The following is a 24,278-nucleotide window of genomic DNA, read 5'->3' as shown; positions in this document are numbered from 1 at the left end:
CATTTTGTATAAACACAATCCAATCCAATATGGCGGAACGAAAACTTCGGCGTTTGTGTATGCGTATTTTCCAAAACATTCTAAACGATTCTCGGCTTATCAGCGACGTTTCAGAATTATCATTAGTGATTTGATACCCATGATCCCTGATATGCTTTTTTTCTATTTTAATTATTCGAGTAAATATCCGATATTCAGATTTCTAAACACACAATAAATATTTATATAGCGCCGTGAATTGTGATTTGGCGAGGTTGACAATGTATCTAATTTTCAGAAGTCACTTTCAGTATTTTTGAATTGCCTAAAATGACAGTAAATGATAAACAGAAGGGGGAGTTCAAAACTGTGCACATGAAGTGTATTAGTCTGCGTGATGTATTTTGAATTTTATTCGATTTCGAAGTGAGGGTTGAAGAGGAGGGACATATGTGTCGCTGTGGCATCCAAGGGGTTTACACTCTGAAAAAACGCTAATGTTGACATAACAAAAGATAATGTAACTGATAATAATACCAAACAAACTCGCAGACGAGGACGAGTTTGTTTATTTTTATTATTAATTACACGGTCCTGTTGTTCACTACGGAGTTAAAAATGTTATTATGTGTTCTTTGAACCTAACTGTTTTCTTTCCAAGATCCCGCAGTGTTCTGATGCAGGAAACGGCGCACCAATCGAATTCAACGCTGCTTCCGATGTGATACGGGCCGCATCCCAAAACCATGCAGCCATGATCCTTGAAGGATACATCATGTTCCTGGAACAATATCGTCATCCTAAACACCAAGTTGCCATCAACAAGGTCTTTCATAGATCAGTTCACAGAGTTCTTAAATGAATATAAATATGTTCTTAGTTATCTATGAAATATCATGCAAACCAAACTATACATAGAATATAGTATTGATCTGATACCAATCTAGGGACGGTTGGAATCCTAGTGGTTAAAGTGTTTGCTATCTCATAGATCATACAAAGTCCAATGCAACACATGGTTTTCACTGCATCATTTGTTTAACTTAATCTTATTCAAATCTTGTGTTGCGACTCAGCTACCTTTATATTAATTCGATGTGTCGATGTGACGGTCATCCCGATTAAGGAAGAAAGAAATTCAGGTAAATCTACGCGAATTAGTATATCGACTCATTTTGTTCTAAACCATCAGATATACAATGGAACAAAATACTCAGCCCACCATGCCGTTATAGGTGCAATACAGGTAGTTGGTTTGGGCCGGATATTCAGCTGCCAACGTGTCTATCTGAAAACGAAAAACATATTGCCAAGGCACATCTTAAAATACCATCAAGGATAACCACCGCAGTGGCTGTTTACGTGCCCCTACCCTGTTTGGAATCGTCTTCGCAGATATGCTGAAGCATGTCTTTGAACCCTCAACCTTTAGAGCCTACCTACACGGATAGGAAGCTGCTCAATCTGGCTTACTTGAAGGAAAAAACTAAAGCATCGAGCATCCTACAGCGATCTCCATTTACAGATACGAGCTGGAGGTGGTGAATCAGTTCATTTATCTCGGCTCCACCAAACCATTTGAGGATTCGAACATGGTCGAAGTCAAACATGGGTTAAGAACACACTGGGACACATGTGGTGATGTCTGACAAGCGGTTCATTATATTTGACGGCGTTGGTACAGGCAAACCATTTGAGGATTCGATCATGGTCGAAGTCAAACATGGGTTAAGAACACACTTTGACACACGTGGTGATGTCTGACAAGCGGTTCATTACATTTGACGGCGTTGGTACAGGCAAACCATTTGAGGATTCGAACATGGACGAGGTCGGAAACAGGTTTAGCACTTTATCTCAGCAATACGACATAAACCCTGACGAACTCAGAACGCTCATCCATTTGACTGGAGCTCAACTGACAAAGAAGTTACAGTCTGGTTCAGAGTCACCAAGCCGAAAAGCTAAAGAGTCCAAGTGCTATCGTTCGATTTAATATTATTATTATTCCGCCGATTTTTGTACCAGAGCTAGCATAATAACCACTGCCTCGATTCCATTCAAATTGTGTATGTGTATCCAGATACTTACGTACCAGATACCACACAAATTGTTTGAGGCCTTGTCAGTGGGGAACAACTACAAACTGTGCGTGTACTGCCGACAAACTTTGGATGGGTTTGTTTCCTCTTTTTCAGTTTGTATCTTCTATCAATGACAACATCACGCACAGATGTTAATCCACTCCGAAAGACATTTAACAGGACGGTGTCTTTTCTCTTTTTGTCAATTGTTTAGCATTAATAATTTGCAAATGTTTTCGTCAAGGTATCTCCTCTATGTATTGTAATAAGTGAAAGTGACACCACCGCCACCTACAACAACAACAAGAAAACAAAGGATAATATAGCTGCAAAGCAGCAATGGCGGGATCCAAAGTATACTGTGCACAAACGTCCATGTTCGAATCCTCAAAGGGTTTCCTTGTACCAAATCCCTCAAATGTAGGCACCACTTGTAGGGTATCGCCGCTACGAAATTGTCGTGAGCCGGGGTGTCCAAGTCTGTTCTTACCCCATTTCCGACCTCGGACATGTTCGAATCAATTAAGGGTTTGCTTGTACCAATTCCGGAACAAAATAGTCACCGGAAATCGCCACAACCAAATTGGCGTGTTCCAGGGGTGTCCAAAATATTAATCAAATATTACTACCAACGGTGTTACTTTTAGCATGCAACCAAGAACAAAACAATAAGATGGATATGGCACACTAACTTCATGATAACTTTCAATAGTTTCTGTGGGGAACCTTACAATATATGATCTTTAAAGTAAAGTTTCGGTGAAAAAAACTGATCAAAATCAAAATCCAATAGGTCTTTCGATTTAAAAGATATCCAAAATCGGCTGGCAGAGTTTGATGTGCTATGTATGGAGACCATTCTCAGAAAGTGTGAAAACATTTCATTGAATGGATTCAGGGGAGTATGCATTTAAAGACAGGTACCCAAAAGACAATAGGAAAACCTTGAATCCAATATGGCTGCCAAACCACGTGACCAATGACCAAAGTCAAAGAACATCAAATGTCAAGCACCCAAAGCAGCAGACACATCTAAAGTTTGAAAGTAATCGGACAAGCGGTTGCGAAGCAATAGGGCAAAATACAGCTTTTAAAATTGCTTATTTTTCAGTTATCTGCCCTTGGTCTTTGGGCCTACGGCCTTTGAATTTGTGTGGTATCTGGTACGTAAGTATCTGGATACACATACAAAATTTGAATGGAATCGAGGCAGTGGTTATTATGATAGCTCTGGTACAAAAATCGGCGGAATAATAATAATATTAAATCGAACGATAGCACTGGGACTCTTCAGCTTTTCGGCTTGGTGACTCCTAACCAGACTATAACTTCTTTGTCAGTTGAGCTCCAGTCAAATGGATGAGCGTTCTGAGTTCGTCAGGGCCCCGGGTTTATGTCGTATTGCTGAGATAAAGTGCTAAACCTGTTTCCGACCTCGTCCATGTTCGAATCCTCAAATGGTTTGCCTGTACCAACGCCGCCAAATGTAATGAACCGCTTGTCAGACATCACCACGTGTGTCCCAGTGTGTTCTTAACCCATGTTTGACTTCGACCATGTTCGAATCCTCATATGGTTTGCCTGTACCAACGCCGTCAAATGTAATGAAACGCTTGTCAGACATCACTACATGTGTCCCGGTGTGTTCTTAACCCATGTTTGACTTCGACCATGATCGAATCCTTACATGGTTTGCCTGTACCAATGCCGCCAAATGTAATGAACCGCTTGTCAGACATCACCACGTGTGTCCCAGTGTGTTCTTAACCCATGTTTGACTTCGACCATGTTCGAATCCTCAAATGGTTTGCCTGTACCAACGCCGTCAATTGTTATGAACCGCTTGTCAGACATCACTACATGTGTCCCAGTGTGTTCTTAACCCTTGTTTGACTTTGAAAATGTTCGAATCCTCAAATGGTTTGCCTGTACCAACGCCATTAAATGTAATGAACCTCTTGTGAGATATCCCCACATATGTCCCAGTGTGTTCTTAACCCATTTCCGACCTCGAATCCTCATGTTCGAATCCTCAAAGGGTTTGCTTGTACCAACTCCGTCAAAAGATAGTCACCGTTTGCAGGACATCACCACTACGAAATTGGCGTGTGCCAGAGTCAACCAGAGTGTTCTAAACCCATTTACCACCCAGACAATGTTCGAATCCCGATAATCGCCTCTTAAGACAAGCATGGGTTGCCGAAGACCAATTCTAACCCCGATCTTCAAGGGCAGCATACATACTGCAAAAGACACTTGACGGTCAAAGGGCAATAACCCTAGGTTTTCTGAGCGATATGTTCGGTATTTTGTCAATATTACCACCAAGCGGTGTTACTTTTAGCATGCAGCCAAGAACAAAAGATGAGATACATGTGCCCGACTAACTTCATGTAAACTTTCAATAGTTTCTGTGGAGAACCTTACAAGATGTGATCTTTATATAAAGGAAAAATTCGGTGAAAGAAATCATCAAAATCAAAATCAAACAGAGCCGTCACTAAGACAGATATCCAAAAACGGCTAACAGAGTTTGGTGTGTTATGTGTGGAGACAATTCTCAGAAAGTTTGAAAGCATTTCATTTAGTGGATTCAGAGGAGATAGTATTTGAAGACAGGTACCCAAAAAACCCTGTGAAAACCTTGAATCCAATATGGCAGCAACTAAAAAAGATATCCAAAATCGGCTAACAGAGTTTGATGTGATATATACACAGTAAAAAAAGTGTTGCACCCCCACATTAATACGTTTGATACATCACAACATTTAAAACGCCCGACTCTGGTTTTAATGGTAGGTATTCCTTGGGGATCTGATGTGAAATGTGTAATGTTTTCGGAGGGAAGATGATCACCAAAACGTAGCAATCAGCACGTGAATTGCATGGTGCATGACATTTGCAGATTGCAGTATCTTCTTAAGCTCAACATCGCCTATAAAAGATGTTCTCTGACAGCCCAGTTTATTGCCGGGTAGACGATTGTCAGAAGCAGTCAAGTGGCAGATTATTGGCCTTCATGGAGCAGGTCTTTCGTTCAAGGAGATTGGCAGAAGAACCGGACATCACTACTCAACAATAAGCCGTTTGGTCAGAAAACACGCACAAACTAATGATGTAAGGAATCGCAGACCCTCTGGCAGACCACGTAAGACCACAGTTAGAGATGACAGAGCGTTGTTGAGGGTGGTAAGGCGTCATCCATTTGCTACAATCACAACCTTGAAACGTCTTTGGCTTCCTCGTCAACAGTTCAGTACCCAGACCGTGAGAAATCGTCTTAAAGCTGCAGGGTTGAAGTCCAGAAGGGTTATCAAGCGACCTAAACTCACAGACAACCACAAACGACTACGTCTAGCCTGGTGTAGACTGAGACAGAACTGGAACTTGAGGTCCTGGAGAAGAGTCCACTGGTCGGACGAAAGCAGGTTCCTTCTGCATGTTGTGGATGGCAGAGTGAGAGTATGGAGGCGTCCTGGAACAGCTTATACTGCAAGAAACATCATGCCAACTGTACCATATGGAGGTGGATCTGTTATGGTCTGGGGATGCTTCTCATTTGATTGTAAGCTTGATTTAGTGACCATACGAGGCAACTTGACAGGGGAGCGCTACATCCAAGAGGTGCTGAATCCAGTTGTGGTGCCCCATTTTGACAATCATCCACTGGCCACCAGACCGATATTCATGGATGACAATGCCAGACCACATCGTTCACGAGCTGTGACCCAGGTTATCCACAACAATGCTCTGACGCAGATTCCATGGCCAGCAATGAGTCCAGATCTGAATCCTCTGGAACATGTATGGGACATTTTGGGACGCCTGATTTATCGTCGGGACCCTCCTCCACAGAACTTGCGTGAATTGGAAGCAGCATTACACGAGGAGTGGCAGCAGCTGCCCATGGAGCGATTCCAACGTCTGGTGAGGGGTATGAGACGAAGACTTCAAGCTGTGATCCAAGTGCTTGGTGGAAGTTCTCGATATTGACTTACTGTGTTCGTCAAATCTCCATATGACATTCTTACCCTATTGGATGAATTTGGTCACTAAAAATTGTTGAGATGTCACCATACTTAATGCGTCTTCGTTGTTCGTTCATTTTTCGTAAAAGTTCAGCATGAGATTATTACATGCCATAAGGTCATGGAATACCCCATTTAAGTTCATTGTATAGACAATACACTGGTGTGTTGTGTACACGAAATCCTGGTTATAATATTTATTCGGTTATCTTTACACCCTTTCAAAACACCCCTCCATGAAAAAGTATAGGGGGTGCAACACTTTTTTTACTGTGTATATATGGAGACAGTACTCAGAAAGTTTGGATGCATTTCATGCATTGGATTCAGAGGAGATAGGATTTGAAGACAGGTACCCCCAAAACCCTGTAAAAACTTTGAATCCAATATGGCTGCCAAACCACGTGACCAATGATCAAGATTAAAGAACATTAACTGTTAAGCACCCGAAGCAGCAGACATGTGTAAAGTTTGAAAGTAATCGGACAAGCGGTTGCGGAGCAATAAGGCGAAATATATCTTCAAAAAATACTTGTTTTTCAGTTATCTGCCCTTGGCCAAAGGGCCTACGGCCTTGGAATTTTTGTGGTATCTGGTACCTAACAACTTGCACACACACACACACACACAAAATTTGAACAAAATCGAGCCAGTGGTTAAACTGCTATCTCTGGAACAAAAAACGGCGGAATAATAAATAATAATAATAATCATAATAATAATAATAATAATAATAAATATAGCTGCAAAGCAGCAATGGCGGGCTCCAAGCTATACTGTGCACAAACGTCCATGTTCGAATCCTCAAAGGGTTTCCTTGTACCAAATCCCTCAAATGTAGGCACCACTTGTAGGGTATCACCGCTACAAAATTGTCGTGTGCCGGGGTGTCCAAGTCTGTTCTTACCCCATTTCCGACCTCGGACATGTTCGAATCCATTAAGGGTTTGCTTGTACCAATTCCGTAACAAAATAGTCACCGGAAATCGCCACAACGAAATTGGCGTGTTCCAGGGGTGTCCCAAATATTAATCAAATATTACCACCAAAGGTGTTACTTTTAGCATGCAACCAAGAACAAACAATAAGATGCATATGGCACACTAACTTCATGAAAACTTTCAATAGTTTCTGTGGAGAACCTTACAAGATATGATCTTCAAAGTAAAGTTTCGGTGAAAAAAATGATCAAAATCAAAATCCAATAGGTCCGTCGATATAAAAGATATCCAAAATCGGCTAACAGAGTTTGATGTGCTATGTAAGGAGACCATTCTCAGAAAGTTTGAAAACATTTCATGCAATGGACTCAGAAGAGTATGCATTTAAAAACAGGTACCCAAAAGACACTGTGAAAACCTTGAATCCAATATGGCTGCCAAACCACGTGACCAATGACCAAAGTCAAAGAACATAAAATGTCAAGCATCCAAAGCAGCAGACACATCTAAAGTTTGAAAGTAATTGGACAAGCGGTTGCGAAGCAACAGGGCTAAATATAGCTTTAAAAATTGTTTATTTTTCAGTTATCTCCCCTTGGTCTTTGGGCCTACGGCCTTGGAATTTGTGTGGTATCTGGTACATAAGTATCTGGATACACATACAAAATTTGAACAGAATCGAGACAGTGGTTATTATGCTAGCTCTGGAACAAAAATCGGCGGAATAATAATAATATTAAATCGAACGATAGCACTGGGACTCTTCAGCTTTTCGGCTTGGTGACTCTTTAACAGGCTGTAACGTCTTTGTCAGTTGAGCTCCAGTCAAATGGATGAGCGTTCTGAGTTCGTCGGGGCCCCGGGTTTATGTCGTATTGCTGAGATAAAGTGCTAAACCTGTTTCCGACCTCGTCCATGTTCGAATCCTGATATGGTTTGCCTGTACCAACGCCGTCAAATGTAATGAACCGCTTGTCAGACATCCCCACATGTGTCCCAGTGTGTTCTTAACCCATGTTTGACTTCGACCATGTTCGAATCCTCAAATGGTTTGCCTGTACCAACGCCGTCAAATGTAATGAACCGCTTGTCAGACATCCCCACATGTGTCCCAGTGTGTTCTTAACCCATGTTTAATTTTGACCATGTTCGAATCCTCAAATGGTTTGCCTGTACCAACGCCGTCAAATGTAATGAACCGCTTGTCAGACATCCCCACATGTGTCCCAGTGTGTTCTTAACCCATGTTTGACTTCGACCATGTTCGAATCCTCAAATGGTTTGCCTGTACCAACGCCGTCAAATGTAATGAACCGCTTGTCAGACGTCCCCACATGTGTCCCAGTGTGTTCTTAACCCATGTTTGACTTCGACAATGTTCGAATCCTCAAATGGTTTGCCTGTACCAACGCCGTCAAATGTAATGAACCGCTTGTCAGACATCCCAACATGTGTCCCAGTGTGTTCTTAACCCATGTTTGACTTCGACCATGTTCGAATCCTCAAATGGTTTGCCTGTACCAACGCCGTCACCGTTTGCAGGACATCACCACTACGAAATTGGCGTGTGCCAGAGTCAACCAGTGTGTTCTAAACCCATTTACCACCCAGACAATGTTCGAATCCCGATAATCGCCTCTTAAGACAAGCATGGGTTGCCGAAGACCAATTCTAACCCCGATCTTCATGGGCAGCATACATACTGCAAAAGACACTTGACGGTCAAAGGGAAATAACCCTAGGTTTTCTGAGCGATATATTCGGTATTTTGTCAATATTACCACCAAGCGGTGTTACTTTTAGCATGCAGCCAAGAACAAAAGATGAGATACATGTGCCCGACTAACTTCATGTAAACTTTCAATAGTTTCTGTGGAGAACCTTACAAGATGTGATCTTTATATAAAGGAAAAAATCGGTGAAAGAAATCATCAAAATCAAAATCAAACAGAGCCGTCACTAAGACAGATATCCAAAAACGGCTAACAGAGTTTGGTGTGTTATGTGTGGAGACAATTCTCAGAAAGTTTGAAAGCATTTCATGCAGTGGATTCAGAGGAGATAGTATTTGAAGACAGGCACCCAAAAAACCCTGTGAAAACCTTGAATCCAATATGGCAGCAACTAAAAAAGATATCCCAAATCGGCTAACAGAGTTTGATGTGATATGCATGGAGACAGTACTCAGAAAGTTTGGATGCATTTCATGCATTGGATTCAGAGGAGATAGGATTTGAAGACAGGTACCCCCAAAACCCTGTAAAAACTTTGAATCCAATATGGCTGCCAAAGCACGTGACCAATGACCAAGATCAAAGAACAGAAAATGTTAAGCACCCGAAGCAGCAGACATGTGTAAAGTTTGAAAGTAATCGGACGAGCGGTTGCGAAGCAATAGGGCGAAATATATCTTCAAAAAATACTTGTTTTTCAGTTATCTGCCCTTGGCCATTGGGCCTACGGCCTTGGGTTTTTTGTGGTATCTGGTACCTAACAACTTGCACACACACACAAAATTTGAACAAAATCGACCCAGTGGTTAAACTGCTATCTCTGGAACAAAAAACGGCGGAATAATAAATAATAATAATAATAATAAAATATAGCTGCAAAGCAGCAATGGCGGGCTCCAAGCTATACTGTGCACAAACGTCCATGTTCGAATCCTCAAAGGGTTTCCTTGTACCAAATCCCTCAAATGTAGGCACCACTTGTAGGGTATCACCGCTACAAAATTGTCGTGTGCCGGGGTGTCCAAGTCTGTTCTTACCCCATTTCCGACCTCGGACATGTTCGAATCCATTAAGGGTTTGCTTGTACCAATTCCGTAACAAAATAGTCACCGGAAATCGCCACAACGAAATTGGCGTGTTCCAGGGGTGTCCCAAATATTAATCAAATATTACCACCAAAGGTGTTACTTTTAGCATGCAACCAAGAACAAACAATAAGATGCATATGGCACACTAACTTCATGAAAACTTTCAATAGTTTCTGTGGAGAACCTTACAAGATATGATCTTCAAAGTAAAGTTTCGGTGAAAAAAATGATCAAAATCAAAATCCAATAGGTCCGTCGATATAAAAGATATCCAAAATCGGCTAACAGAGTTTGATGTGCTATGTAAGGAGACCATTCTCAGAAAGTTTGAAAACATTTCATGCAATGGACTCAGAAGAGTATGCATTTAAAAACAGGTACCCAAAAGACACTGTGAAAACCTTGAATCCAATATGGCTGCCAAACCACGTGACCAATGACCAAAGTCAAAGAACATAAAATGTCAAGCATCCAAAGCAGCAGACACATCTAAAGTTTGAAAGTAATTGGACAAGCGGTTGCGAAGCAACAGGGCTAAATATAGCTTTAAAAATTGTTTATTTTTCAGTTATCTCCCCTTGGTCTTTGGGCCTACGGCCTTGGAATTTGTGTGGTATCTGGTACATAAGTATCTGGATACACATACAAAATTTGAACAGAATCGAGACAGTGGTTATTATGCTAGCTCTGGAACAAAAATCGGCGGAATAATAATAATATTAAATCGAACGATAGCACTGGGACTCTTCAGCTTTTCGGCTTGGTGACTCTTTAACAGGCTGTAACGTCTTTGTCAGTTGAGCTCCAGTCAAATGGATGAGCGTTCTGAGTTCGTCGGGGCCCCGGGTTTATGTCGTATTGCTGAGATAAAGTGCTAAACCTGTTTCCGACCTCGTCCATGTTCGAATCCTGATATGGTTTGCCTGTACCAACGCCGTCAAATGTAATGAACCGCTTGTCAGACATCCCCACATGTGTCCCAGTGTGTTCTTAACCCATGTTTGACTTCGACCATGTTCGAATCCTCAAATGGTTTGCCTGTACCAACGCCGTCAAATGTAATGAACCGCTTGTCAGACATCCCCACATGTGTCCCAGTGTGTTCTTAACCCATGTTTAATTTTGACCATGTTCGAATCCTCAAATGGTTTGCCTGTACCAACGCCGTCAAATGTAATGAACCGCTTGTCAGACATCCCCACATGTGTCCCAGTGTGTTCTTAACCCATGTTTGACTTCGACCATGTTCGAATCCTCAAATGGTTTGCCTGTACCAACGCCGTCAAATGTAATGAACCGCTTGTCAGACGTCCCCACATGTGTCCCAGTGTGTTCTTAACCCATGTTTGACTTCGACAATGTTCGAATCCTCAAATGGTTTGCCTGTACCAACGCCGTCAAATGTAATGAACCGCTTGTCAGACATCCCAACATGTGTCCCAGTGTGTTCTTAACCCATGTTTGACTTCGACCATGTTCGAATCCTCAAATGGTTTGCCTGTACCAACGCCGTCACCGTTTGCAGGACATCACCACTACGAAATTGGCGTGTGCCAGAGTCAACCAGTGTGTTCTAAACCCATTTACCACCCAGACAATGTTCGAATCCCGATAATCGCCTCTTAAGACAAGCATGGGTTGCCGAAGACCAATTCTAACCCCGATCTTCATGGGCAGCATACATACTGCAAAAGACACTTGACGGTCAAAGGGAAATAACCCTAGGTTTTCTGAGCGATATATTCGGTATTTTGTCAATATTACCACCAAGCGGTGTTACTTTTAGCATGCAGCCAAGAACAAAAGATGAGATACATGTGCCCGACTAACTTCATGTAAACTTTCAATAGTTTCTGTGGAGAACCTTACAAGATGTGATCTTTATATAAAGGAAAAAATCGGTGAAAGAAATCATCAAAATCAAAATCAAACAGAGCCGTCACTAAGACAGATATCCAAAAACGGCTAACAGAGTTTGGTGTGTTATGTGTGGAGACAATTCTCAGAAAGTTTGAAAGCATTTCATGCAGTGGATTCAGAGGAGATAGTATTTGAAGACAGGCACCCAAAAAACCCTGTGAAAACCTTGAATCCAATATGGCAGCAACTAAAAAAGATATCCCAAATCGGCTAACAGAGTTTGATGTGATATGCATGGAGACAGTACTCAGAAAGTTTGGATGCATTTCATGCATTGGATTCAGAGGAGATAGGATTTGAAGACAGGTACCCCCAAAACCCTGTAAAAACTTTGAATCCAATATGGCTGCCAAAGCACGTGACCAATGACCAAGATCAAAGAACAGAAAATGTTAAGCACCCGAAGCAGCAGACATGTGTAAAGTTTGAAAGTAATCGGACGAGCGGTTGCGAAGCAATAGGGCGAAATATATCTTCAAAAAATACTTGTTTTTCAGTTATCTGCCCTTGGCCATTGGGCCTACGGCCTTGGGTTTTTTGTGGTATCTGGTACCTAACAACTTGCACACACACACAAAATTTGAACAAAATCGACCCAGTGGTTAAACTGCTATCTCTGGAACAAAAAACGGCGGAATAATAAATAATAATAATAATAATAAATAATAATAAATCGAACGATTACAATAGGGCTCTACAGCCTTTCGGCTTGGAGCCCTAATAATAATAAATCGAACGATTACAATAGGGCTCTACAGCCTTTCGGCTTGGAGCCCTAATAATAATAAATCGAACGATTACAATAGGGCTCTACAGCCTTTCGGCTTGGAGCCCTAATAAATAATAATAAATCGAACGATTACAATAGGTCTCTACAGCCTTTCGGCTTGGAGCCCTAATAATTAAAGCTGCAAGCATCAATGGCGGGCTCCAAGTAACACTGCGCACAAACGTCCATGTTCGAATCCTCAAAAGGTTCCATTGAACCAAATCTGTCAAATGTAGGCACCACTTGCAGGGTATCGCGGTTACGAAATTGTCTTGTGCCGGGGTGTCCTAGTCTGATCTAACTCCATATCTGACCTCGAACATGTTCGAATCCTCAAAGGGTTTGCTTGTACCAACTCCGTTAGAAAATAGTAACCGGAAATTGTCACACGAAATTGGCGAGTTCGGTGGGTGTACCAAATATTAATCAAATATTTCAACCAAGTGGTGTTACTTTCAGCATGCAACCAAGAACAAACAAAAAGATACATATGGCACACTAACTTCATGTAAACTTTCAATAATTTCTGTGGAAAACCTTACAAGATATGATCTTTAAAGTATTAGTTCGGTGCAAAAAAAAATCAAAATCAAAATCCAATAGGTCCGTCGCTATAAAAGATATTCAAAATCGGCTAACAGAATTTGATGTGTTATGTATAAAACAATTTTCAGAAAGTATGAATGCATTCCTTTCAAAGTGGATTCAGAGAAGTATGCGTTAGAAGACACACACACCCAAAAAGCTTTGAAAACCTTGAATCCAATATGGCTGCCAAACCACGTGACCAATGACCAAAGTCAAACAACATCAAATGTCAAGCACCTAAAGCAGCAGACACATCCAAAGTAATCGGACAAGCGGTTGCGAAGCAATAGGGCAAATATAGCTTATAAAAAAATATTGTTTTTCAGTTATCTGCCCTTGGTCTTCGGGTCTATGGCCTTGGAATTTGTGAGGTATCTGGTACTTAAGTGTCTGGATACACATACAAAATTTGAACAAAATCGAGCCAGTGGTTTTTATGCTAGCTCTGGTACTAAAATCGGCGAAATAATAATAATATTAAATTGAACGATAACACTGGGACACTTTAGCCTTTCGGCTTGGTGACTCTTTAACAGGCTGTAACTTCTTTGTCAGTTGACCTCCAGTCAACAGGATTTGCGTTCTGAGTTCGTCAGTGCCCCGGGTTGCTGTCGCATTGCTGAGATAAAGTGCTTATCCTGTTTCCGACCTCGTCCATGTTCGAATCCCATAATGGTTTGGTTGTACCGACTGTCAAAAGTAAGAAAACGCTGCCCCTACGACATTGACGTGTCCCAAAACGTCCCGGGATGTTCTAAACCCATTTCACACGCCGTCTATGTTCGAATCCGCATATGGTTTGCTTGTAATAAACCGTTAGCGAGACATCACCACATGTGTCCCAGTGTTCTTAACCCATGTTTGCCTTCGACCATGTTCGAATCCGCATATGGTTTGCTTGTACCAATGCCGTCAAATGTAAGGAACCGCTTGTGAGACATCACCTCATGTGTCCTAGTATGTTCTTAACCCACGTTTGACGTCGACCATGTTCGAATCCGCATATGGTTTGTTTGTACCAGAGCTGTCAAATGTAAGGAGCCGCCAAATGTAAGGAACCGCTTGTGAGACATCACCTCATGTGTCCTAATATGTTCTTAACCAACGTTTGACTTCGACCATGTTCGAATCCGCATATGGTTTGCTTGTACCAATTCCGTCAAATGTAATAAACCGTTTGCGAGACATCACCACATGCGTCCCAGTGTTCTTAACCCATGTTTGACTTCGACCATGTTCGAATCCGCATATGGTTTGCTTGTACCAATGCTGTCAAATGTTATAAACCGTTTACAAGACATCACCACAGGTGTCCCAGTGTGTTCTTAACCCATGTTTGGGGCGGTCGGGTAGCCTAGTGGTTAAAGCGTTCGCTCGTTACGCCGAAGACCCGGGTTCGATTCCCGACATGGGTACAATGTGTGAAGCCCATTTCCGGTGTCCCCCGCCGTGATATTGCTGGAATATTGCTAAAAGCGGCGTAAAACCATACTCACTCACTCTTAACCCATGTTTGACTTCGACTATGTTCGAATCCGCTTATGGTTTGTTTGTACCAACGCCGTCAAAAGTAAGGAAACACTTACGAGACATCGCAGCTACGAAACTGACGTGTCCCAGAACGTTCCGGCATGTTGTAAACCCATTTCAGACGCCATCCATGTTCGAACCCACATATAGTTTGTTTGTACCAATGTCGTCAAACGTACGGAACAGTTTGCGAGACATCCCCACATTTATCTAAGTGAGTTCTTTACCCAAGTTTGACTTCGACCATGGTTCGAATCATCAAATGGTTTGCCTGTACCAAAAAAAAATAGTCACCGTTTGCAGAACATTACCGCTACGAAACCGAAGTATGCCAGCGTGAACCGGAGTGTTCTAAACCCATTTCCGACCTAGACCATGTTCGAATCATAAAATGGTTTGCTTTTCACGATGCTGTCAAAAGTAAGGTACGATAGCATTTGGCAATTGGGAAATGAAGTACCAAGTCAGGGATAGTATACATAATGCGGAAGACATTTGCGACAAGACTGGCTGTTGCTGTGGAGGCAAAGCCAGTGAACGGGGGTAAATCGTATATTTTATGAGCGCTTCGTTCAGTATTTATACTTGAACTGTCAGTTTTTTGCCTTGAAAACCTTGAATCCCATTTTGCAACTAAAAAAGATATCTAAAATCGGTGAAGATAATTTGTTGTGTTGTGTATGGAGACAATTCTCAGAAAGTTTGAATGCACTTCATGCAGGGGTTTCAGAGGAGTAGGGATTTGAAGACAGGTACCCAAAATACCCTTTGAAAACCTTGAATCCAATATGGCTGCCAAACCAACTAACCAATGACCAAAGTCAAAGAACAAATAATGTCAAGCACCTAAAGCAGCAGCACATGCAAGGTTTGAAAGTAATCGGTGAAGCGGTTTTGGAGCAAAAGGGCAAAATATAGCTTCAAGAATTACTTGTTTTTCAGTTATCTGCCCTTGGTCTTTGAACCTACGGCCTTGGGAATTTTTACGTATCTAGAACTTGACTGTCTTCATACACATACAAAATTTCAACTAAATCGAGCACGTGGTTACTTTGCTAGCTCTGGTACAAAAATCGGCGAAATGATAATAATAATAATAATAATAATAATAAATAAATCGGCCGATTACAATAGGGCTTCCAGCCTTTCGGCTTGGAGCCCTAATAATAAATCGAACGATTACAATAGGGCTCTACAGCCTTTCGGCTTGGAGCCCTAAAAAGAAGAATGATGAGGACATTGCTAAGGAGCTGCTCGTACCTGTTTCATCCACGGCTTTACTGACATAGACAGTCGCATGCTGCGGCACTCCGCCTCATGAATTCCCAACATGTAGCCAATCTGCTTGTCCGAAAATCCCATCTGTTTCAAACATAACATGAGCTCTGCATTGACATCTGCCCTGAAACAAAAACACGGATTGGTTGAATATCACCATCTGTGGCAGAATAACCTAAAACATTTGCCACTGAAAACATAACATGATACACACACTTCCTTGAGACATGTTAATATAAATCATCTGGAATTCAGGATGTCAGCCTTTCAGACCTCAGATCCAAATATCCCCAGCTAACCAATGATACATGTACTTCCAGTTTGCTTATGCCCCTCCTGGTTTATAGACTATACACGCCCAGGAAAACAAACATTATTAAGAACAGTATAATATACTTAAGTATGGATGCATGTCTCAAATGAATGCATAACCTTGAACACAACCTCGGTATTTAGCATGTATTTGTATGTTCAATGTCTAACTAAGAGAGGGTGGGCCTGTTCTGTATGTTCAATGATTCACACAGAGAGGCTGGGTGTGGTTTTGTATGTTCAAAGTCTATTTAACACAGAGAGGCTTGGCGTGTGCCTGTATGTTCAATGTCTGCCACATATCCTGTCAATATTCGTCCGGGTGTCAGGTTCTATACATACTAATTCTAGAAATAATACAACTGTACATGGTAATGTTTTTCTCAGATTATATTGGCGACACTTACTTTTGAACATTCTCCAGTCTCCTCTCTACATCAATAATGCCCAGAAGTTTGTTGAGAAACCATCTGTCTATGTTGGTAAGGGAGTGTATTTTGTCCACTGTGTAGCCGACTTGAAGGGCCTGGTGCATAGATAATGTGGTGGCGTGTTAAACACCGAACCTGTCTTCCTCACCCCACAACAAACAATGTGTGATAATTGCACTACACAAATTACAATGTATGACGCAGTTGCACTACACACTTTATATGGCTGTTGAACCTTATAATACATACATATTTCATTTTAACTACACAGTATGTATCCAAATGGATATTTAGATAACCATCAACATTAGCCAAATCTCATCAAAATCACATAAAATGGTAGTACTAGTATTTAAGTGCAACTTCAATATTATGCTAAATAGATATTCGAAAACTGTCAGTATTTGAAAAGCTTCAGAGTTTATTTTTTGTGAAAATGTATACACTTAACATTAACTTCGTCATATTTGTCACGGCGTCGTACAATTATAATGGAATACAAGCAAGCACGAACAGATGAACAGTCCTTTCAGCCCCAGACTGACAGGTGTAGGAAAGGGCATTCGTGTATCGTTCGTTGTTAACAAAAACCTCAGTTTTTTCATATGTTCAAAATTTCAAAAGTTTAAATTTCTACGATTGTTTTTAAATCTTAAAAGTTTACTAGCATGCTTTATAGAAGGTTCCTCGGGGGCTTTCTCTTTGTTATCGTTGTTCTTTTCTCCATCCAGAGACTTACTCCCAAATGAATACTTGGAAGGCGCATGTCATCCCAAAGCATGAAGCATAGAACCAACCTGAAGATGATTTACCTTCGCTATTGTGTGAATCCTTGTGTTGTTAGGCATTTGCAAGTTGGAGTCAATATCAAAATCTGCAGGGTACTGTTTTCCCCCTGGCAAGCGCTCTGTAAACCCCATACAAGATGGGTGTGTCATTCGCAGCGCTTTCTGCAGGCTTTCCTCAAATGTCCTTCCTATTGCCATGACCTGGAAACATAGACGTTTGGAGATGTTAATGATGTTTAAAATATTATATGTTTAGTTCATAAGTTCATTTTAGCAGCAGTGCTTGAGAACACAGACACCTGTTTTCACTGACGCACGTAATGTGACACCAAACTGATGCTTAAAATTACTTAATTCGCCCTGCTTAAAATGAAAAACATTTGTATATGAATGTCGATTTATCAACAACTTAGATGAGAATGTACGCGTTTAAATATATTGCATGACAAGACATATCGCGCGATTGGGTGACTTTCCCAATCAATGGAATAGTGAAACCCCTGTCCGCTTCACCCAACAATGTAAGTGACTACAGAATTGGAAAACATGCCCTCGGAGGCGCTAACATATATCACAATAGTTTGTTAGATGATGACAGTTGATGTGGGTCGTAGAAACATGTCGGGACTGAAATAAAGTACAGCTTTAACAGGAATATCATCATTACTTCTCCAACACTTTTCATAGCACTTCCAATCTCCTTTGACACATGCTGGAACCTTTCCATCTCCCAGCGAGGAATCTTCGTTACTATGTAATCAAGGCTTGGCTCGAAGCAAGCGGTGGTCATTTGGGTCGTAGTGTTTTGAAGGCTTGGGAGGTCAATGCCAAGAGCAAGTTTCGTTGCTATAAATGCCAGAGGATACCTGCCACAGGCCAGATCATATTAAGAACACATTGTGGATAAAGAAGAAGATATACTGTCACGACACTCGATATGAATTCAATAGTTTGAAATGTAAAAAACGGCAGCTTTCTAAGAAAAGTCGCTGTCAGCATAGGTATTCAAACATTTTCGGTATAAATGCCGGGGACAAACAACTAACAAACAATCCACAGTGTTTCTATATTTGCAAGAATATGTGTACTATGTTGTATAACAGTGTTGCAATGTATAACAGTTTAGTGTAATTTTTTTCAAAAAGTTTCAACTCTGGGCTATATGTTCCTTCTGAACATTTTCCTAATGTCATGCAATCTTTCCTATCGTTTCATACACACAAAAACATAAAAATTTTGAAAAATATATATCATAAGGAGAGACATACGTGACAAAATTCAGCTACCTGGGTCTGGCAATTTCAGAAGAGAAGATGTTAACAGATCCAATTTTAGAGAAATTAAGAGCATTAAATTACATTTTGAGCAGAAATGATTAAGCAGTGGCTGTCAACAGGCTTTATTTCAATACAGCTGTTGTGGCAGCCAAATCTAAAATATGATTTGAACCTCTTGAACAAATCCAGGTGACATCATTCTTTGGAACTAGCATGGAAAATTTCAGTTTAATATGTCCAGTGGATTCCGGGGAGATGTTTACAGAGCTGTACGCGCATTTTGAGAGAATTTAGGACCAAGGCTAAAGTGTTTATTTTAAATCAAGGTCTTATTTGAATATACATGTATCACGAAAAGCTGATCACACGTATTAAGGCTCACTACTAACTACACATATACACATTTCATTACGTTTTTAGAAATAATGACAGAGTAATGGCTATAAATCTCGAACATACTTTTTTCACCGTGTTTTTTACCATAACTCTATATTAAGTTTACATATATACTAACTAGGAAAGTAACTGTGTTTCATATAAATAAAAATACAAAAAAAACAGTAAAGATAGATTTTTTCTGAAATTAAAATATGCATCTTTCAACACATATTCATGAAGACATATTCTCGACCTTAAGGTTGTGATTCAAAATTTCCGCGTACACGGGATTAATGACCCATTTTAGTCATTAGCGTGTTAGCCATGTTTGTTGACGGAATACATACGGATTATTTCTACCTTGACTATTTCAATATTTTCAGTTCTTCTAAGTATACAACTTTTGTTAACAAATGTGCTTACATTGCATAATTACATAACAAGTGTGCTGACATTACATAATTAAAGAACAAGAGTGCTTACATTACATAACAAGAGTTTGCCACTAACGTGGCTATATCCCCCGCCCCTGTTGCAGAATTTATACATTATTAAATCTAAGCAAACCCTAACCTTTTTTAACCGAGGTGGAACTTGTCATGGAAATTGTAAAAAAAGAAGAGTTTGGAACCTAAGTCCATCTTGTTGCCATGGAAACCTTAAAAAATGAAAATGTCTAAAATTTCTAAATAGCAAAAGGCACCAGTTCAGCATGTACCTGACAAACCTGCAGAGTTTGATGAAAAAATATTGAACGGTTTATTATGAGTTATGCTCCGGAAACGAACCCTACCCTCACAGAATCTAAGTCCATCTTCTTGCCACGGAAACCGAAACAAATAAAAGTTTCTAAAATTTCTAAATAGCAAAAGGCATCAGTTCAGCATGTACTTGACAGACCTGCAAAGTTTCATGAAAAAATATTGAACGGTTTCTGAGTTATGCTCCGGAAACGAAACGTAACGGACGGACGGACGGACGGACGGAGCCCGTTTCCATAATCCCCGCCAACTTTGTTTGTCGGGGGATAATTATAGGACAAGTGTGCTTACATTTGGCAGAAATCCTACGACATACGGCGGTTTTAAGTTCAGTCTAAGAAGTCTGTCCAGTTGAACTGTTTGAACTTACCCTGTTGCTTTAGATGCGAGAGCCGAACTTCTTGATAACCTTGCATTGATCTCGATGATACAATATTCCATAGACTGGGGATGGAGGGCATACTGGATGTTGCACTCTCCAACGATGCCAAAGTGACGAACAACCTTATGAATGATGGATATTTATTGGAAGCAGAGTCAGGAAGTGCTACCTTACTGTTAGTTTCACGATCATTGACAAATAGTTATTTAGAATTAGTTCTGCCTGAAGTGGTATCTAAGAAATAGAAAGAAATGATACTACCTTAATTGCTGTCTCGCGCAGCATATGGTATTCTTCATTTGACAAAGTCTGACTTGGGGCAACAACAATGGAGTCTCCTATAAAGAATTTTTAAGTTAAGTTATAAGTTAGTGTGCATTTAACTACAAAATCACTAAAATGTATAACTCCTGTGCATTTGTAAAACTTTATTCTGCCATTTCAAGGGGTTTTCGACAGCAAGACAAATTACATAACCGTTCCACGCGGACACATTGTGGTATATTTGGTTTCCTTAGCTTTTGCTGCCTGTCAGACAATTTATAATTAGAAGAGGTTTGAACCAACCGCTGCTACTTTATACATTGAGTGGTTAACACTAATCTAAAACTTTGTTAGTGGGCATACAGGAGACATGACATGAGTCAGGTGCACCTACCTGTATGTATGCCAAGTGGATCAAGGTTTTCCATGTTGCAGACAGTGATACAGTTGTCGAAGGCGTCTCTCACAACCTCGTACTCTACTTCCTTCCATCCAACTAGTGACTTTTCTATCAAAATTTGGCTGGTAACAGCAAGAGCCTATCACGAATACATACAGTGGGTACATTCATGTCCCGTCTCATTGCTTTACGAGAGGCAAAATTTTATTACGTAAGCACATTTTGAGTATCTCACTCTTGATATTCAGTAGACGGAGCCCCCAGTAGACCAAGATGTACATTTAAACAGATATTAGAGGTTATAGGAGAAATAACTCATTTTATTCAAATTCTGGCAAAACTACTGGCGGCCATGTTGCACAAAGAACATAAATAACCTCGATTTTTCCCAAGAAAAACTACATCAATTGTTACAGTCGAGTAGGAAGATATTGGATTTCCAACGAAGATTTATATTCAGCATAACTTTGGAACTAGTCATGGTACAAAAACACATAAGACCATATAAAGCAAATTCATATGATTATCATGAAGTCTGGAAGGAACAGTAATATCTTTTTACACTGACAGCTACTCGCAAGAAACGCGGCTCAAATATTGCTGAAAGGGCCGTTAAACCATGTTCACTGCAACACGAGGTTGTCCTCGAAATGACATACGCCTGCCGGGTCTGTTCACTGTACCACGAGGTCGTCTTCATATACCGGCGCCAAGTCTATTCACTGCTACACGAAATCGTCCTCGTAAATGATATACAGCGAGACAGACAGAAAGACACACTCACATAATGTTTTAATAAAGTCTCAAAGGAATCTGTTTCGGCAGATAACCGGGGCTGATTACTCTCTGGCATAGACGTCTTAATACTTCATCTTCGACAATGTCGTGACAGCACAAACCTCATCTGTTTTCCATGGGTAGATTCTTTTATCTCCCTGATGTCGATGGAACAATACCACATCTAATTAGCACTGTGCTCGCCTGTGAGTCTTGTCAAGTTCTTTCACTAACGTACGATTCACATGAATAGTTGGTTTTGAATTTTGGGAATATCCGTAGTTTGTTTCTTCCTGTCCACGTATTGCACTTTCTCTTTACAACTTGGATTTCCATTCCGACTTAAACTTTATTTTCTGCTTGGAAGGAGAGATGCTGCTTGTTGTAACAGACCTCGGTGTGTACTCCTATTCCAGTTATTCCTCTTTCTGTTGATTCTGTATTGGTTCATTTTGACAAGTTAGTTCCATTGTCTGGTCACAATAGGTGGAATCCAAGCAAACTCTCTATCTACAGCTGCGTCTGGTGTGTACTTTCTAATATCCAGGAAGAAACGAATCACTCTACAGTGTACTGTATTGACTGATGTCCCCCAGATGGCAGCGCCTTTTCCAATATAGGCCAGACCTTGCAGGTACCTAGTCTAGTCACTGCCACACTCGATTATCCTCTAAATGACATACCAAGGCTTACCCTATTCACAGTGTTACGGGACTATCCTGTAATGACATACTGTGCCTAGTCTATTCACTGCTACGCGAGATTATCCTCTAAATGACATACAGACGTACAGTTAGATAAAGTGAAAGTCATAACCACCGAACGGCGTTAGATACACCAAATGATTAAAGCACAACTAAACATGATCATGCGTTTTCTGCATTATCACACCCTTTCCCACGACCAGGATCTATGACATGTACACGGGAAAACTTTTATAAAATGAAGAAAACAACAGTAAAGGAAGGTGATATAATGAAGGAACATTAGAACTCTATCGATATTGTACTGTTTTAGCATTTTTTTCAAGTTTTTGGTTCTGTTTTAATGTTACCAGTATGTTTAAACAATCTCTTAATCATTGAAATAACTATTTTAATGGCTTTCTCGGGCCCTAAATAATACACAAAAATAGTCCCGTATGTTTATGTGCCATGATTAGATTAATGAAGCTGAGACACCATACCTCACCTCTGTTGGACCTCGTCCTCTTGCACAAGCAGTATGATCGTTTCTTTGTCAGTGTCACTTATTGAAAATCATAGTTTGTTATTTTTACATATATAAATTCAATACTGTTCATTCCAGACTTCAACCGAATCATATAAATTTTCTTTTATGTAGATAGACATTACAAGTCTTTTTCAAGTTTTTCGTGTTTTAATGAAACAAACTTGTTTCAAAAATATTTAAATCTCTAAGATTCATCTCACGCAGTAAGTAGTTTCATGGCGCACAAAAGTAGTTTCATGTCACACAGTAGGTAGTCCCATGTCACACAAAAGTAGTTTCATGTCACACAGTAAGTAGTTTCATGGCTTAAAAGAAGTAGTTGGAACGTATTAAGTAGTTTCATAGCACACAAAAGTAGTTTCATGTCACACAGTAAGTAGTTTCAAGTCACACAAAAGAAGTTTCATGTCACACAGTAAGTTGTTTCATGGCTTAAAGAAGTTGTTTCATGTCAGACAGTAAGTAGTTTCATAGCACACAAAGGTAGTTTCATGTCACACAGTAAGTAGTTTCATGTCACACAGCAAGTAGTTTCATGTCACACAGTAAGTAGTTTCATGTCACACAGTAAGTAGTTTCATGTCACACAAAAGTAGTTTTATGTCACACAAAAGAAGTTTCATGTCACACAGTAAGTTGTTTCATGGCTTAAAGAAGTTGTTTCATGTCACACAGAAGTACTTTCAGGTCATACAGTAAGTAGTTTCATAGCACACAAAAGAAGTTTCATGTCACACAGTAAGTTGTTTCATGGCTTAAAGGAGTTGTTTCATGTCACACAGAAGTACTTTCAGGTCATACAGTAAGTAGTTTCAAAGCACACAAAAGTAGTTTCATGTCACACAGTAAGTAGTTTCAAGTCACTCAGTAAGTAGTTTCATGTCACACAGTAAGTAGCTTGGTGTCACACAAAAGTAGTTTCATGTCACACAGTAAGTAGTTTCAAGTCACACAGTAAGTAGTTTCATGTCACACAGTAAGTAGCTTCATGTCACACAAAAGAAGTTTCATGTCACACAGTAAGTTGTTTCATGGCTTAAAGAAGTTCTTTCATGTCACACAGTAAGTAGCTTCATGTCACACAAAAGTAGTTTCATGTCACACAGTAAGTAGTTTCAGGTCATACAGTAAGTAGTTTCATGTCACACAGTAAGTAGTTTCATGTCACACAAAAGTAGTTTCATGTCTCAAAGAAGTAGTTTTATGGCACACAGTAAGTAATTTCATATCACACAAAAGTAGTGTCATGTCACACAGTAAGTAGTTTCATGTCACACAGTAAGTAGTGTCATGTCACACAAAAGTAGTTTCATGTCTCAAAGAAGTAGTTTTATGGC

At 40.3% G+C, this 24,278-nt stretch overlaps 1 protein-coding gene across 4 annotated transcripts in view; it reads right to left on the bottom strand.

The window, feature by feature from the left end:
• LOC139463737 (carbamoyl-phosphate synthase [ammonia], mitochondrial-like) overlaps positions 1–24,278 on the bottom strand; it is a 93,410-nt gene that overhangs the window by 34,504 nt on the left and 34,628 nt on the right. For all 4 annotated transcript variants that reach the window (XM_071244989.1, XM_071244991.1, XM_071244988.1 and 1 more), the window contains 9 exons: positions 20,926–21,070; positions 20,529–20,605; positions 20,256–20,389; positions 18,137–18,335; positions 17,494–17,670; positions 16,658–16,776; positions 15,921–16,062; positions 1,202–1,267; positions 626–760 (listed from right to left, as the gene is read on the bottom strand). In XM_071244989.1, the coding sequence (XP_071101090.1) occupies positions 626–760; positions 1,202–1,267; positions 15,921–16,062; positions 16,658–16,776; positions 17,494–17,670; positions 18,137–18,335; positions 20,256–20,389; positions 20,529–20,605; positions 20,926–21,070 (1,194 nt within the window). The remainder of the gene's footprint in view (positions 1–625; positions 761–1,201; positions 1,268–15,920; positions 16,063–16,657; positions 16,777–17,493; positions 17,671–18,136; positions 18,336–20,255; positions 20,390–20,528; positions 20,606–20,925; positions 21,071–24,278) is intronic.

The sequence above is a fragment of the Haliotis cracherodii genome, unplaced genomic scaffold (assembly GCF_022045235.1).
Source record: "Haliotis cracherodii isolate W230 unplaced genomic scaffold, xgHalCrac1.p SCAF_16, whole genome shotgun sequence".
Taxonomy (NCBI): domain Eukaryota; kingdom Metazoa; phylum Mollusca; class Gastropoda; order Lepetellida; family Haliotidae; genus Haliotis; species Haliotis cracherodii.
Note: the sequence above shows the minus strand (reverse complement) of the source record. Positions and strands in the feature narration are given on the sequence as shown.